Genomic DNA, 17507 nt, shown 5'->3' with positions numbered 1-17507 from the left:
ACCATTACCTCTTGCTGCAATCAACCGTTGCTTTTTTTTATTTTGGGTTTTGGTCTAAGTACTTCTTGGCATTTGACTCCTCTGATTTATATGCCTGAAAACACCCCTTAACCCTAAAACAGATTCCAAAGCATTTTGAAGACAAAACAGAGTATTTTCCCTCATATTGAATCCAAAATAAAAATATCACTTTTCTTTTCTGAACTTTCATTCTTGCTTGTCATTGCAGAAATAGAATTGAAGACTGATTGGTGACTGACTTATATGCCTATAAACACGCCTAGCCCTAAAACGTGAATTCCAAAGCATTTTAAATACAAAACAAAGTAATATCCCTCATTGTGAATGCAAAACAAAAATATCATTTGTCTTTGCTGAACTTCATTCTTGCTTGCCATTGCACAAACAGAATTGAAGACTGACCAGTGAAGGTTCCAAAGCAGTTGGTTTGCTATTCATATGCATGTGCAAGAGCCTGTTTGTAGCCAAGGAGATCATAGAGAGATTTTAGCAAAAGCTAAACATTGTTTTTCAAGTTTAAAAAAGAAATCTGCATTTTTTTAACACATCAATTCTCTTGTTTTGTTTGAAATTTTTGTTTTGTTTTCATTCTTCTACAAATCTATTGTGTCCTGTTTGTTAGTATTTTCTATAAATCTACAGCATATGCTTAAACTTTTTCATATCAGTTTGAATTGTATATATATTCTTCTGTTTTTATTTGTTTTGAATTTGCTGTTTGTTAAACTTGTTGCCGTGATGGTAACCAATTATAGCTCCATGGGCCAAGCCGACTTCAAAGAGATCCAAATTCTCCACCTTTGATGATTTGGAATATTAACCTCCAAGTGATGAGGGTCATATTTAGATATGCGATAATTGGGGTATCAGATATTCAACCTCATATAGTCAAGTGTATGCCCATTCGTACCACATCCCAAGTATCAAATATTGCCCAAGAAAAAATAATGTACTCATTGCACAAGAGCAAGTCCTGCCATATATTCATGAACAAGATAAATAAAATCAAGCAACAAGCTAAAAATTAAGTCATCTTTTGTAAAAGAAACCATCTCAAAGATTAAAGCTCCATCCACCTATAGAAAGCTACACATGTTTTGTTACGACTGAAGAACAACCCACAGCCTTGACATAGAACAAGGATTCAAAAATTCAAAAGGACCATTGAAAATGGCACTTCACAATGAGTCTCACAAGACTACCAATCAACACTCTGCAAGATTTGTCTGCGAAAATGGATTGGCTTTCAATGTTGTTTTCTCCCCTAATTGGCAATCATTCAGAATTTTTACAAGGCATTGAATTTTTTTGCACTACTACCTGGATATGATTTTCCATGAAAGTTCTGTGGAGAAAGTTTTAAGATGATTTTCTACCTGCATGATTCTTTTCGTGTTACTTAAGGTTTTAAGTTTTAACAAAACTGTGGTTTTACCAGTGTACAAGTCTTTGTTTTTGATGCACAGAAATTTTGCTGTTTTCTGGGTTTTGCTAATAAATTTCCTACAACCTAGGGTCTGCAGAAAAATATGTGCTTTCCGATTAAAATATTTTGCATGATTTTGGAGAAAAAACAATTTATTTTCTGCAAGGGGTTTTCTTGTTTTCCAAGAAGTGCCTCAAAGTTTATGCCACTTGTTCACTGAAGGTTTTGACTGGTCTCTGGTAGAAAAATCAGACCTTTAGTTGTGTGAGAAGTGGACCTCGATGAAAAACAGGAGGGATGGCATTGTTGAGCAACATAACGTTGGAAAGAAATCAACACTTCAATGTCAAGATCTATTTTACTTGGTAGCAACGGATGCTTTCAATTTTTAAGTACTCTCTAGATATGGTCGTTCTGGGTGCTACTACTCATCCTACAATCGCAGGCAACAATCAAGACAACTTTGGTGAGTATAACCAAGATTCAATTATGCCACTGAAATTATCAGCCCTCGATGAGATGCTTTGATCTTCATGAGATGCCCGACAAGAGCCAAACGTTCTTTCTGAAGAACATGGTATCCTCACTTATGATGGATGAGAAGATGAATATAAAGGAGCATCTTATACAGATCATGGATATACACAATCAACTGGAGGCCATTGGTTGCAAGATAGAGGAACATTGTGGTGATTATGTTGAAGAAGTTACCATACTCCTACGAGCACTTTATTTAGACACTCAACATTACCTCCACTAATTTGACTAATTGATATTGTAATATTTAAATTTCATACTGTTTTTGTTCATTATATGATGTTATGTGGTATTCTAAACTCAATTACCATTGCAAATATAAATATATTTATGATGTTTATGTGTTTTTGTATGCCTGAGGTGAAAACAATCCCAACCCAATAAAATTGACTGGACCCTCAAAGCCAAACCCAAACTAGTGTCAAGACAAGTAACTTAAAATTCAAACAACACTCTTGAAAAAAATTGCAATAATCACCAAAATTCAACCAAAAAACCCACTCATAAGAAAATCCACCATTACAGAAAATAAGCATCACAACCAAGCAAGTACAGCCACCAGACATGTCAGTCTCAATTGGTGGCCAGTCACATATAAATATGCTAAGTTGCTGAATCGTGGGACTTTTCCTTGTGATTCTGGGTACAAAAAGTACCAGAATCAGATTCTGAAACGAATCTCCTCTGGGTACACATCTATGATATTGTTTTTAAATTCCAAAATGTTTAGTGAGTCTAGTTTGGTCTTTCAGATATTTTTTAGACCTAGACTGCTGATTAACGAACTCTGAACTTATATATCATGAGATTTTGGCTTGATCTTTTTATACAGAAACCTGAATTTAAATTAGAATGGTATGTTTCGAATTTTTGAAGTTTGTAATGGTTTTGTTTAGAATATTATTGGTATATGATATTCTATATTTAATTTTATTTTTAAGCTGCATATATATAGACATACATATACATACATACATACATTATGTACGAACATACAGAAAACGTACCCAGCCTACCGAAAAGACTGTCATACAGGCATTTCATAGCCACGTACCCGTACCCGTTCCCAATTCAGCAACTTAGTAAATATGCAAAAAATCTAAGCCTGCTATTTAATAAATGAGTCAAGAATTCAAACTTCACTTTTTCACATAATTCCCCACAAAAACAAATGCAATGATTATTGCACACAACTCAATTACTGGTTTACTCTCAGTGTGCATTTGACAGTTTACCACCATATTCAGCTTTGAGAAATCTTAACCAATGCTGATCCAAAAATAATTAGCAGTCTTAAAAATTTTGCCCACAGCAGGAGTGCATGGACAATAACATCATAAATTAATAAGCTCTGTACAGAGAAACAAATTAAGAGGCTGAAAAAAAAATTAAAAGAAACTAACAAGCAATGAAAGAATGGCATTAAGATGTGACTAAGATGACAACCGCTCTTGCAATCTTTCGTCTCAGCGATGGCTAGCATCCAATGCCCAGGTTGTCAGGGCCATCTAGCACTCCACCTCACAATCTACAGCCTTGGACTAGTGAGTTGAAACTATTACTGAGAAACAGAGATTGTCTAATTTTCCCCTATATTAAACAATATCCTCATTTTAAAGGTATGCAATGCCTCCCTTGTTTTTCTCATCAAGAATCAGTGATATAATGTTGAGAACTCCTGACTACAGCTCTAATGTCTGTTTTCCATGTGATTCAGTGAAGTTTCCTAGCCTATAATATATCTCATAGTCTAAGGTTAGTAATTGCAGGTGGATAAATTATTGATTCTAAAGTTGTCCCCAATGAAGAAAAATAATAAGGGTAACTTTATTTTAATTAAATTAATTAGGGTGAGAGACCTCACTATGGCCAAGATGGAGGTGCATCAAAATGCAACAGGCAAGCTATTCTCCTCAAACCTGGCAAGGAGAGGCAGAAACACTCAAAGCCCAAGTACAATATTTGAATTTTGGAGTCTTTCGAAATGCGTAATAAGTAGATAAAAACTAAATCACAAAAACATGTTCTCACCTTGCTTTCTAACTTAAAATTTGATCTTGCAAATGCTTGGTGGCAAAATTGATGTGGAAGTGTCCCAAACTTGCAAAAACTTGCCCTTCACATCTTATGTCAACCATGTAGCTCATCTAGTTGTGAGTGTATTTGAAGCTTATTCGAACCATTCACACAAAGAAGAGGAACAAGTTGGTACAAAAATGCTTCAATTACCTTGTCTTTGTGCAATATACCATTAAGTTGCATATAAAAAAGGTAAAGTCAACACCAGAACCACTTGATTGGATGACAGATCCTTATGGTGATTGGACAGCACAGGAGCAGCCTCCATTGTTCACAGAGGATGACATATATGATTTGGAGAGGCATGCTATGGAGGAGGGTGGTTTTGCACTAGGATTGGATGACATTCAAGAGGAGGGCAGTGCGAGTGAGGACACTGAGAGCAAGGAGTCATTGCCAATGCCAACACCAGCACCAGCTACATCATAGAGGACTGCTAGGGCTAGACCCCCTCCCACTCCCATAGTTTTTACTAGAGCTACGAGGAAGGGAAAGGGGAAGGGGAAGATGTAGACTAGTTTCATATTGTACTTGACATTTGTATTTGCTATCCTTTTACAAAGACAATTTGCTATTTTTAGTTTGCTTCAGAGTTTAGAGACTCTAACTATGGCTGCCAATCATCGGCATTCCACATGAGGATGCGCTTTTATTACATACTGCATTTATATATATCTAGATCAGCTTGTTTGGTTTGTCCACTCATTTACTGACTCATTAGATGCCTCTTCTTATTAAATTTTTCAAAAAAAATGCATTTCTAATTAAATTTAAGTTATTTTTAAAAATCCCAATATTAACCTGAGAAGTTACCAATTTATCTGCGATATTTGCTGAGAAAACTTTTTTTGCCTCGTCGATAAGTGGCAGAGAACAAGATTTTGAACTATGGAACTTCATTCTAAATGGTTAAATTCAATATCAAAGATTATGTGATAGTTATTTGTTTTGTTTTTAATTAAATCATTAAATTTGACAATTGTTCATAGAATCATAAATGATTAAAAAATGTTTGTTTAGTTGTTGAACTATTGTTTATATTGGAAAATAGTTCATCAATCCTAAAAACAATATTTAGAGGTTTAAAGTTATGCTCCATGGGTATGCATCCCCTCAGTTAGTACCCCCAATCCTATATCGGAGACACTATACAATGTTTCTTTTAGTTTGTTGAACTATTGTTTATATTGGAAAATAGTTTATCAACCCTAAAAACAATATTTAGGGGTTTAAAGTTAGGCTCCACAAGTACACGTCCCTTAAGCTGGTACCCTAAATCCTATTTCGAGACACTATAGTATTTACGGATAGCCTTTCAAAGTACCATGCCAATCCCTTTTGCATGCAACAAACGAGAAATGTATGGACACCTTTGGGAGTGACCGGGGAAATCGGTAGGACCACCAAGGGACTCCTAAGAGTTCCCTAGCCATATTGGAGACTTCTGCCCACCCTATGGCCTACGCCACTTTTGGACGACCAAAATAGAAAACACATTTTTTATTTGCATAGAAGGCTGCACATTAATGCTTTCACTCTTGTTTACAGCTTAGATAGGTAGTTGCACATACACATCATTCTACAAATTTCGTAATGCGTCATGTCATCATGCATTGCTTGCAACATATCTATTTTTGTATTTGTCATAGGCTAATACTATTGCAATCACTTCTATTAAATTATTACGTTTAATGTACCACTCTATCTAATTAAACTATTATAACTTGACGACAAATGCAGGCCACTATGTGGCACTTGTTATCCAATGCTTAAGCTACAACATTTCAATTTCAATCCATCACTTCAAACGTCCTTTCCAGCTTTGATACGGCCTATGTTCAGAAAAGTTATCTCAAGAAATCATATCATTGATTTCCTTTGGTTATGTTGGCATCAAGGGTTCAAAAACATTATTTATTCCCTAAAATAATTTAAGTCCATTATGAACATTCATCACATTGTCACCTAATGGCTAACAAATTGCTTTGGTTTTCCTTAATATTATGAATCTTTTTTCAGTTCTTAATATTTTGTTTGTTTTGCATGGACTATGGAGTTTCTAGGACAACAAAGACAAGGGATGATGGATGTGTCTGTAGAATGGAAGCCTTTATTTTGAGGACAGCAATTAAAAAAAAGGGAAAATTATAAGAAATGCAATAAATAAATGGGATTTATCACACACTGTAGAACCATACTAATAACATTAGACCTGAATTGAGAAATCACAACAGCTGATAAAATATTTCCTTGTTCTATTGTCAATGTGCAAATACAACAAAAGGCCAAAAGGCTACAATTGCAAAATGCAGAGATTCTGAAAAACAATATACCATGTTAGTTACAAACAGCAACAAAAGCATAATATGTATACTTTTTGACAATGAATGCATTTGAATTTCGCTTTCATGTTTGATGATTCCAATGTGAAATCTCAATTTGTATCTTATCCTATGTATTAAGCTTTTAGAATGTTTATGATGAATGCACTATCAATGTTATGGTATGCATATTGAAAAAACTCTATATATTTTGAAAATTCCCCTAGTCTTTTGAAGGTTATCCCATGACGTCCCCAAAAAAATGGCTTAGAGGTACCCCATACCGAGAACTTGTCTTGGCATCCTCTATCATCCCCATCCCTGAAACTCCGTGCAACATAGTTTTATTGTATTAATTTATAATTTATAATGATACTATTTTACATTTTTTATTCATTTATTTATTTAGTTAAAATTAATTAATTTGGAAATGCATTTGTTGCAAATTTGTATAAATTATTCAACAGCTAATTAAAATTAAAATTTATATAGTCGTCAATTTAGGATTCGTATTTTGTGTATCCACTACTTATAGGCTTTGCGCTGCCTAGAATAAGAAAAAGAAAAAGAGGAATCCTTGTTTGATGAAAAATGAAGAATAATAACTCCCGTTTTTGCAGAGATGTCAATTCTATAAAGTTGAGTTCCAAGGCAGCGTTACAGAAATGTACACATCTGTCATGTTTGAGGCAAAGATGTTTATGTATGAAAGAAGTTGTCACTCTTCAAAATAGTTGATCAAACACTTGCATGTACTATTCTACCATCAAGGGTTCCTACTCTTGCTAGTACTACTAGTTTTCCATCTAGTCCCAGGGCTACAAAGCCTAAGGGAGAAAAAGAATAACCAGTAATAGTGATGCTACACAATATATCATTCAATATGTGAGATAAGAATGAGACAAATAGTGACATTGGTATTTCTTCTTTTTCAATGGAAATTTATTACATGTGACTCACTCCCATTAAAAAGACGATGTGGGAAAGATAATTATAGAGAATAATGTGTGTGTCATTGGGGGAGACAAAATTGAGAACAAAGATCTTGGATATGAACCATGCCAAGATTGAAATTATGATGGGTAAAATGGAGCTAAATACAAGACAATCATATGTGTTATTGGGGGAGACAAAATTGAGAAAGCGATCTTGGATATGTACAATGCCAAGACTGAGATTCTGATGGATATAATGAAGGCTAGACAAAATTGAGAACAACGATCTTGGATATGTACAATGCCAAGATTGAGATTCTGATGGATATAATGAAGGCTAGCTAAGTCACTAGTGGATGCAACATAGTCATGGATGGGTAGACAGACATCTAACATCATCCATCCACCAACATCATGGTCAAATGTACAAAGAGCCCTTCCTTCATTAAGGCTATCAATTGTTCAAAGCACAAGATTGATTTTAATTTTGAGTTCCAAATATTTTGAGATGCTATTGAGGTTGGGACAAAGAATGTGGTGCAAGTAGTGATAAACGTGGTATGTGCATGCAAAGCTGCAAGGAAATTGATTAAGGCAATCCACAAGCATATTTGGTGGATTATTTGTGCGCATGCCATCAATAATGCACTCAACGGGCATGGACAAAATCAATTGGCTCAAAGAGAATGATGCTAGAGACCTGCAACCATCACACTTGGATATGAACTCTTCCAAAAAATTAATATTCTAGTAAAGAAAATGAAGGTTACCTAGGCCAATTGTGGATGCAACGTAGTCATGGATGGGTGGACAGACATCAAAAATCATCCACCCATCAATGTCATGGTCAAATGAACAACTAACCTTTACTTCCTTAGGACAGCAATCTGTAGGTAGCATTTGTTGTTGCACCAAAAGCTTGAACTGCTAATGCTTAATACGAAAGCCAAAACTTACCCAGATCCACAATACAAATCTCCAAGGAGGTGCTAACCACCATGTCAACACTCTCAGCAATTTCCCCCTTAGCATCGACCAAGTCTTCAACACCAACTGAAGGAAGACTCGAACCCGTGACCCAAGGGCTCTGATACCACTTGCTGGAAACCAAAAGCTTGAGTTGTCAATGAATGTCATAGCAGCCAAAGACAAGGATCCATGAGAGGCGGTTAAGCACATGTCACAAATCCATCAGTCTATGTTGAACGATACCTTCACCTAGAGGGGATGGAGGCACCAACCTCCCAACACAATCTCAGATGTAAACTATTCCAAGATAATATTTTGATAGAGACAATGAAGGCTACCTAGGTTACTAGTTGAAGCAGTGTAGTCATGGATGGGTGGACAAACATCAAGCGTTGCCCACCCATCAATATCATGGTCAAATGTACAAAGAACCCTTAATTCCTTAGGGCTATGAATTGTTCAAGGCACTACAAGGATGTTTATTTTCAAAACCATATCTTTAGAGATGTTATTGACTAAGGTATGTGGTGCAAGTAGTGGCAAATGTGGCATATGTGAGCAAAACTCAAGAAGCTGATTGATGCAATCCACAAGCATATTTGGTAGACTAAATGTGTGCCTTCCATTAATAATGCACTAAAGAGAATGGACAAAATTGGCCCAAGAGGTAGTCAGTGATGCTATAAATGTACAAATGTTTATTTGCAAGCACCACACTTACATATGAATTCATCAAAACCTTCTCCCAGAAAAACTTTTGAAACCCACAAAGGCTAGATGTGCATCATACTTCATTCTCTTGGACAAGATACTTGAGGTGCAAGAGGCATTGCAACTGATGGTTGTGAAAGAAAGATGGAATCACTAACCTAATTCTAAGTCAATGCAAGGGAAGAGGATGAGGAAAGTGGTGAAGAGTGACACTTTTTGGGCTTATTCAAGACACATTGTTGCCATCATTACTCTAATCTTCAAGGTCAATAATACCAATATGCTAATGTACATAGCCTTGGAGACTTATGAGTGCATTAACAATATGCTTGAACAAATGAAGGTTGTTTGTACAAGAGAAATAACCAAATTGTAATTCTGAAATGAACATATTCAACCAATAATTCATAACAAATGATAGAAGCTCAACACTCCCTTGAAAGTGGCTACCTATGCATTGAACCCATACGATGCATGCAAAGGCCTAGTAGAGCTACCCCCATCCAAGATGCTCAAACAAAGGCAACATTCATGAAGATTGTTCAAAAGACGTATGGTTCTACAAATAGCAACACTATTAATATCAATGAACAAAATTTGCCATTCTTTGGGGATATCCAAAGAAGCCAAGGTGGGGGGCGTAGAAGGATCCATTTCTATGATGGACTGTGCATGGGCCTAATTCATTGACAACCACACTAGTCAAAAGTTCGCTCACAAGTTGCCATATACTCTATTCCTATAGTGAGCTGGTCTATCTATAGCTTTAACCACTCTAGTATAGTGTCTTGTGTATTATTGACAGTAACACTCTTGCATACAAGGAGACTCCTACCCAATGGAATGTAGAGCCAAAGAGGCTAACGCAGGTTGATGATGATGCAGCAAATCCAAGGTTGGTTGGTATCAATTTGGGTGAGCTCGCTCTTGAGGGGTCCAATGGTTCAAGCCATGAGTTTTGCATAGACTTTAGCAATCAATGATGATTAAAGGCATTGGCAATGTATTTGAATTTTGACCATAATCATGAATTAATACATATACTTATATTCAACATTTTCACTGTTCTATACCATATGTTTTGAGTTTTTTTAAATTTCAATTGTTATACCTTATACATTCTTTAAGTACAGAACATATTTGCATCACTATCTCACTTCCACATCCCACCACCTCCCTCGAAACGGAAGCTGATGTGGGCGAATTCTGGATGCGACTAGAAGCCCTATGGAAGCTTCTGGGAAGCCAACTTCAAAACAGGCTGTAAATCCTCAACAAAATCCACAAATTGCAGATGAATCTCCAAATCCTTCTTTCTGAGAAGGCTTGGGAATGGGACAGGTCATCTTGTTTCTTCTGGTGTTTTGCATATTTTCAGCCTATTGTAAACTGGTTTTAACAGTTTTTAATATGTTTGTAATCTTTGGCATCTTCCTTTGAATCCTTTCTATCAGGCAAATACTCAATCCCTTCCTAGAAGAGGTCCAGTATAGAACCATCATTTAAATAATCAAAGAAAGCATAAGCAAGTCATGACTGTGTGTTCTAACCGTCTATCATTATATTATATCTAATATGCAAAAACAAAATTTAGCCTTTGAAGGGACTTGGTTGATTGCTTCTATAGGATGCTAGTCCTTTTGTTTAGCCTATTTGAGGACTGGCATAAAGAATCGCCTGTGTTGGTTTGTTTTATACTTCATTTTGATGAATGAGCAAAAACTTTCCTTCCCAAAATATGATTTCACCTTCCTTCTATAGAATAGAGAGAGAGAGAGAGAATCCACATCTGTGATTGGTTTACTAAGCATAATTTAGCCGATTATGTTTTATAAATGTTTTTATTTTCTAAATCTTTTTTTAAGGACTGTCACATTTGGACCAGCAATTTTGTTAGCCATGATATATTTTACTATTAATATAGCAATTGGTTGCCTATGCTAATCAAAAAGCTAATGAAGTACCAACACCAATACCAGAACTATAACAGCACAGATGCCTCCAGCTTGGTGTTAAATTTCAGAATATTAATCAAAATTAGTGAATCTGGTCACATAGGATCCAACATATCACTTTTGGCCTTTTGCACAAAATTCCCCCTTCTTATTAGCTATCAAGTATCCTTGCAAAACATTGCATTCCAAGATCAGTTTCAGCTTCTCACAAAAAGTTCTCTAACTTCCTTTTTAAGCTATCCATTATCTTTGTATGCTTTTATTTTGAGCCCAGGAATTGATCAGCATTCAGCTCCACCACTTATTGACAACACTTCACAAGCACAATTCAAGCCATGGGAAGTGACATGTCAAGAAAACACAGACGATGCTATTAGTCATAGAAAAACCAAAACAGAGCCAGAAATTACTTGCATGTTCATTAGTAACGGTTAATTTTAAGCTCATCCTCAAACAAGGAATGAATTAATGGCAAGTAGATATGCAGAATAATGCAACAGCAAAGGAACAACCATTAGCCTCATAACGAAACTCTGACCCTTAAAGCTTAAAATTGCATTAAAGAGGCAGTTGCCTATGCCCCACATACTCCAAACAATCAAAATAAATATCCACAAGCATGATAAAGGAAAAAGAGCCAGGCCTTTGTATTCATGGGTTTGATGCCATATCTTACACCTCTTCTATAGCATCCAGACAAATCATTAAAAGAGATGCAAATAATAAAAAGAATCTTTAACACTGACAATAACACACTAGTGTATCAACTGTTATCAGGAAGATAATTGATATTCCAAGAAAGGAATTGCATAAAACCATGTGGAATCAAACAACCCCTTACATGAATGTAAAATAACTATTAACTCAGTATCATAATCTATTTTCAACTAATCCAGTGGTTAAATTTTAGAAAATACCTGGAAAAAGCATCATCATTGGAGAATGTTTATCATGATTAGCCGCTTGAAGCCTCTCAGTCACTACACCTGGAAATTGACATGTAATATTACAATTCCAACAGCTATAGGTTGAAAGAATTAAAATCTAGACATAAGATTTTCTTATAATTAAAATTGGATCCATGCATTCTGTTGATTGTCTATTGCAATCTCAATAAATTAAAAACCAATTGATGTGTAATACATTCTCTTAATTATTCCTGCCCATATTTTTTCCACGTTGCTTTCACCAATTGTCAAGGTTAGTGATTCTTGCAGCATTCCACATAGGGCACACCATAACTCTATAAGACATATTGCAGTAGTCCCCGAACTCTATGACATCTTTATCCCTAAAAACTAAGTATTTGTGCAATCCTATTTAATCACAAGTTAAATCAGTTCCCAAAACCAAGCATATTTTATAAACCTTCAAGTAGTAACATAAATTAAATGTAGTAATTAAAACATTCATTGATTCCTGGTTTGATGCTTTCCACCACCTTGCTACAAAACGTTGATTCTGTAGCTCTAATATTTTTCCCAATGAAGTGAACAAGAGATAAACATGTAAATGGATAGTACCTGAAACCCCTTTAAAGTTGGATGCTTTTGACTCTCGTTGTACATAGACACAGCCTAAGCACTTGCTGCACATCAATAAGCACAATCATCCAGTTTGTTAAAATCTACAAGACAATGAAGTCGCTAAAATATATCCTGAGTCAGTATTCTAGCACAATCATCTTAAGTATAAAGTAATTCCCATTGGTCATCAACTCTTATGGCATGACAGACAAGATATGTAGTTGTAAACGATATATTTTATAACAAGAAGCACCCAGTACTAACATATGGAAAAAATTAATCAAGCATGCAAAAATAGTTTCAGTGCTGAATGAACACGATATTATAAACCAATTCTAAATGTATACTTTCCAATAAGCATCCTACATAAAATAATAAGGGTAGAAAGAACTAGTCGTTATTAAGAAATGCAAGTGCACATAAAACAGGTGTTTTAAAATGTAAAATTAACAGCTAACCTGATTAGACCAACAAGGGGAAGTCTCGCCACTGATCTCTTTAACAATGTATCATGAAACACAGTCCAATACAATAGGAGAGATGCCAAATTAAAATCAGAAACATATTTATAGTTTGAAAAATAATTGATAAACAATATCCAGAAGATGAATTACCACATCAGCCAATACACTTCAGCACAATAGACACCAAAGGGACAGTCCAAAATTATCACTAACCTTTGCAACAAAACTGGGAAATGATGCTGACATGTGATATAGAATATCCAAATAAGAAACATGGTTGGAAACAATTGCCCCAGGTCGATCAGAACTTTCCTCAGCATCATTCTGTACATACAAAAGTAAGGTATTGTTATTAACAAATTCCCTTCTAAGCATTACAAGCTGATATATGGTTTGCGGAGGTTATATTTGATTTGATCCAAAACCATTTCACCGCTGCAAAACTCATAAAAATTTGTAATTGGAGTTTCTAGAATGTAATGTTACCCTACCAAAGCAGCAAACTTATCATATCCATGCTACCAAAATATAAATTCATTTACGTTGTGACATTGTAGTATGAAGTTTCCAAAAAGCCATAATGCTACAATTAAATGCGTGTGCCTAATTCTGGTAGATAAGTACTGAAGAGAAAATTATCACTGCCTCAGACGCACCAAGAAATCAGAGCATATGTAAAGGATGCACTCATTCGGGAACCGCAAAACACTAGCATAACATGCATATAACTTAGAAAGTCAATTACTACTCAGGAAGTAGCTAATTTGGCGAAAAAAAGGTTTGGACTACGCTTAATTGCGCCATATAGTAGTTTATTGACAAATTTCAGATTCAGATAACTTACTAGTCTTACTCAAACACATTCACTAGCAAAGGGAGTTAATTCTGACTATGTGCCTGCTGTAGTGGAACTTAAGCTCGTATCAACCACTGAGGGTATTCACAAACACAAAATTGCTTGTCAAGGAGGGCATTAGCAAGGAACTAGAAGGCAATGTACAAATTGTTGTGCACACACACATTGTTGAGTAAACGCCAATCAGATTTGTAAGTAGGATTTTCAAGGTAAGTTTCCAACATTGTGATCAAAAATGGTAAGCCAAGGCCATTTCATCTTGGTTTCCAAAATGAGAAGATCATGCCTGTTGGAACACTTAAAAAAGACAGACACTAAAAATTAGCGTCAGCACTTACCAGCGAACCGTCCTTAACGAACAGGCCGTTTGGGGATTGATCGGGTATCACATACTTCTCTTTTATCCGGTAAAAACCTAATGCAAAAAGCATAGCCCTGGAAAGAAAACGCCCACATGCAACTATAATGCTCCTCCTAATCCCGCTCATGTGGGCATAGTCTTCCTGTCCATCTTCCCTATTGGGGGCCTTAAATAATGTACAGAGCCTACAAATCAAATAATATGTAAGCAGGATAAGAAAACCCACTACCACCCGAATAGGCACCACCACTATCAGCGCAACTAACAGCAGGGCCTTCTCCTTCCATGAGACCTCTCCTTTCCCCAATGTGCCATACTTGTCATGCCTCACATACGCCGCATACTTCATTTCCATTTCCTCCAAAGATTGCTCGGAAGCATTGGGTGACCCCCCTTCTAACGTAAAACTCTCGGCTTTTCTTTCGGAAGGAGATGGCTGCTCGCAATTCTGCGCATTGGGCAACAATGGTACCTCGTCGCCCATCGATTTCGATGAAACCGACTGCAATTCTTTGTCTTTCATTGCCATCCCTTGATCCCGCGGCCCCGAATTTTCAGTCAATGCAGAGGCTTCATCGCTCGATAGTTCTCTGAATTTTTCCTCCATTTTCAGATTTCCTGGCTGCTCCTCCGAATCCATTGTTGAGATCTATCATGAACTCGGATTCAATTCCAGTTTACGAAATCATTGCTGGGCGAATGGAATGATATTGCAGATGAAAATTAGCATAAGTATAGTTTGTATGCGAGGAAAAGGATCCCACATCAAAGATGTTGTGGGTCCAACTCTACAGTCATGAGCCTCCGCCGCCTTCTTTAAGGTACTCTCTGCCTCTTCCTTTTCCAATGAAAATGCGGAAACAGAGGCAAAAGGATTGCAAATTATATAGACAGTTTACAGTGTCCCTTCTTCTAATGAGTGAAGCCCAATAATGCCCAAAACAGTTTTTTTCCCATTTGGATTCAACTAACACTGATTAGGTTGTCGTGAAGGTTTTTATAATTAGTCTCTATCAAGAGCAATCAAGCCAGCGCAAATTTTAAGTCAATCACTCAATGAGGTTGTTTATTTAATAAAATTATTCAACTTAATGTTTATCTATAGATTGCTGACTTAGGTGTTTACTTTAAGTAAAATTTAATTTACTTTTGTAATAAATCAAATAAATAATATTTATTTCATTTAATTTACTCTATACTAATAAATTATCATTTAAAAAATATTTCCATAAAATTTATTATGAAAAGCTAATAAAAAAATAATATGAAAAAAAAAAGGTATAAAGTGGAGCAAAAAAATATATACTAAAATAATTATAAAAACTAAAAACTAAACTAATTGAAGTCGTAGTGCTTCACCTCTATGAGCATCACCTAACTCTAATGATTGTTGAGTGTTCTATTTATTATTAGGAGAGATGGATTATTGTAAATCACTACTCATTAAACATGAGTCAATGAGTTTGACTCAAAAACTATGTAGTTAAACCGTGATAACAATATCACAATTTAACTTATTGTGGAAAAATATCTTTAAAAATTAATATGAGAAATATTAAAAAATAAATTTAAAAATAGGAACTCCTTCCACGAAGATCTTATTGGCTAAAGTAAAAATTAATATTTAGAGTAAAAATACTAAACTACTTAAAGTAATTTCAAAATTAAAACTTCAACCAATTTAAAAAATCAAAATAAAATAAAAGTAAAGAAAAACATGAGTTAAAAGTGGAGATAACAACTAATTATTTTTTAAATAAATAAATAAAAATTAGACCTAAAAGTATAGATAAATTAATTTATAAATTAAATACAAGAGTTATAAATGAAGATAAATAAAAAAAATAAGAAAAAAAAGTTAAAGTGTAGATAATAGTTAATTAAATTAAATAAATAGGAAAAAAAATAAGAGTTATTGGAGTGAGATAAAATAGATCGAAAAATTTAATTAAGTGATTAATTTAGGTGGTATAGGAGAGTATGGTTTTTTTTGTATCATCTACAGGGATGACATCGATATTCTATGTTATTTAGTTTCTAGCATAGTGTGTGATTAAGCCAGAATTTTGGTCTATATTTTGTCTTTAATAGGTGGAATATGGCTAGAATAGTTAGTTGTTTCTCAAATATCATTCCAAAATCTGACAGCATCCTATCCAGCTGTAATTACTGGTATTGTCAATTTGAGATCCAATTCAGCAATTTTTTGTTAAGAATATGTTTAGAACCTTTTTTGTACTAGCTTCCTATGGTGTTTAGCCAACTGGATAGTTTCTTTTGGTAGAGATGTAATGTTGTAGGGTGCGATCAAGGTTGATCCTCTTGAAGATAGCAGTATCTCTATGGAATTGGATGTAACAAATTTGGTCTTCTTTCATATAGTAGCAACTTTATGGAAATGGATGGAATAAATTGTCAAAGTGTATCCATGCATTGATCTTAATGTAATTAAAATATACTAGTATGTAGGTCACTGGGTTATGCCCCTTTCATGAGATGTAATAATATAGGACTTCGGTCCCGGGCTAGACTGGAGGTTTTCTTTTTCGTTCTTTCCTACCAGTGCCCGTTTGAACGGAGAAAGTTGTTGTTACTTTTTGTTATTAATAAAATTTATCATGGCCTTGGTTGTTTACCGATCAAAAAAAAAAAGATCAAAAAATAATTAACGTGGCTAATAGTTTTCTAATCATAGGGTGACAAATTTTCGGCAAAAAAAGTCATTTTAGGGGAACGAAGTTCCCACATATAGCCTATCAACTAAATTAAATAAATAAATAATATTTATTTTGTTTATTAAAATAATTAAATTTTATTTTACTTAAATTAAAAATTAATTTTAATTTAATTTATGCACATTAAAGTATGGTTTTAAAAAATATTAGTAAAAACTTATTGGCTCATTGTTGCAAGCACAAAAGCTTAGAATTGCTAGTTTATATCTTGTATGTTAGTTATTTGGATGATTATATTTCCATTTATTCTACTTTCAACACCTTGATTGACCTATTCTTAAAGTTAAAAAAAGTGCACCTATAAATTGTTGGATCTTGGACTTAAAAATACATATAACTATACACTAGCAGTTGCATGCTTTTGTGCTTGCAACGATAAGTCGATATATGCTTGATAATAAAACTAGCAGTCGCATGCTTTTGTACATGCAACGAATGCACCGATAGGAGATGAGATTTAAGAGAAAAATGTAGAATGAACATTGAACAATGTAAATATAAGTTTTTTAAAAATGAAAATACAAAAATAAAAAAGTTAAAGATTAAAATATAGATATAAAATTTACAATATTTAGGAAATTTGAATATTACTTAAAAAATGTGTTCAATAA

General features: G+C 34.6%; 1 protein-coding gene across 4 annotated transcripts in view; it reads right to left on the bottom strand.

Annotated features, from left to right (window-relative positions):
- The window catches only part of LOC149567032 (Phospholipid/glycerol acyltransferase family protein), a 33478-nt gene extending 18345 nt beyond the window's left edge, over nt 1–15133 (bottom strand). For all 4 annotated transcript variants that reach the window (XM_089820257.1, XM_089820258.1, XM_089820259.1 and 1 more), the window contains exons 1-5: nt 14139–15133; nt 13158–13268; nt 12939–12976; nt 12478–12542; nt 11872–11940 (exon numbers count right to left, since the gene is read on the bottom strand). In XM_089820257.1, coding sequence (XP_089676383.1) covers nt 11872–11940; nt 12478–12542; nt 12939–12976; nt 13158–13268; nt 14139–14801 — 946 coding nt within the window. In that variant the 5' untranslated portion in view covers nt 14802–15133. The remainder of the gene's footprint in view (nt 1–11871; nt 11941–12477; nt 12543–12938; nt 12977–13157; nt 13269–14138) is intronic.
- Nucleotides 15134–17507: the final 2374 nt, after the last annotated feature.

Source organism: Cupressus sempervirens, chromosome 3, assembly GCF_028749045.1.
Source record: "Cupressus sempervirens isolate cs-2001-9-10 chromosome 3, ASM2874904v1, whole genome shotgun sequence".
NCBI lineage: Eukaryota > Viridiplantae > Streptophyta > Pinopsida > Cupressales > Cupressaceae > Cupressus > Cupressus sempervirens.
This window is presented reverse-complemented; position numbering and strand designations above follow the sequence as displayed.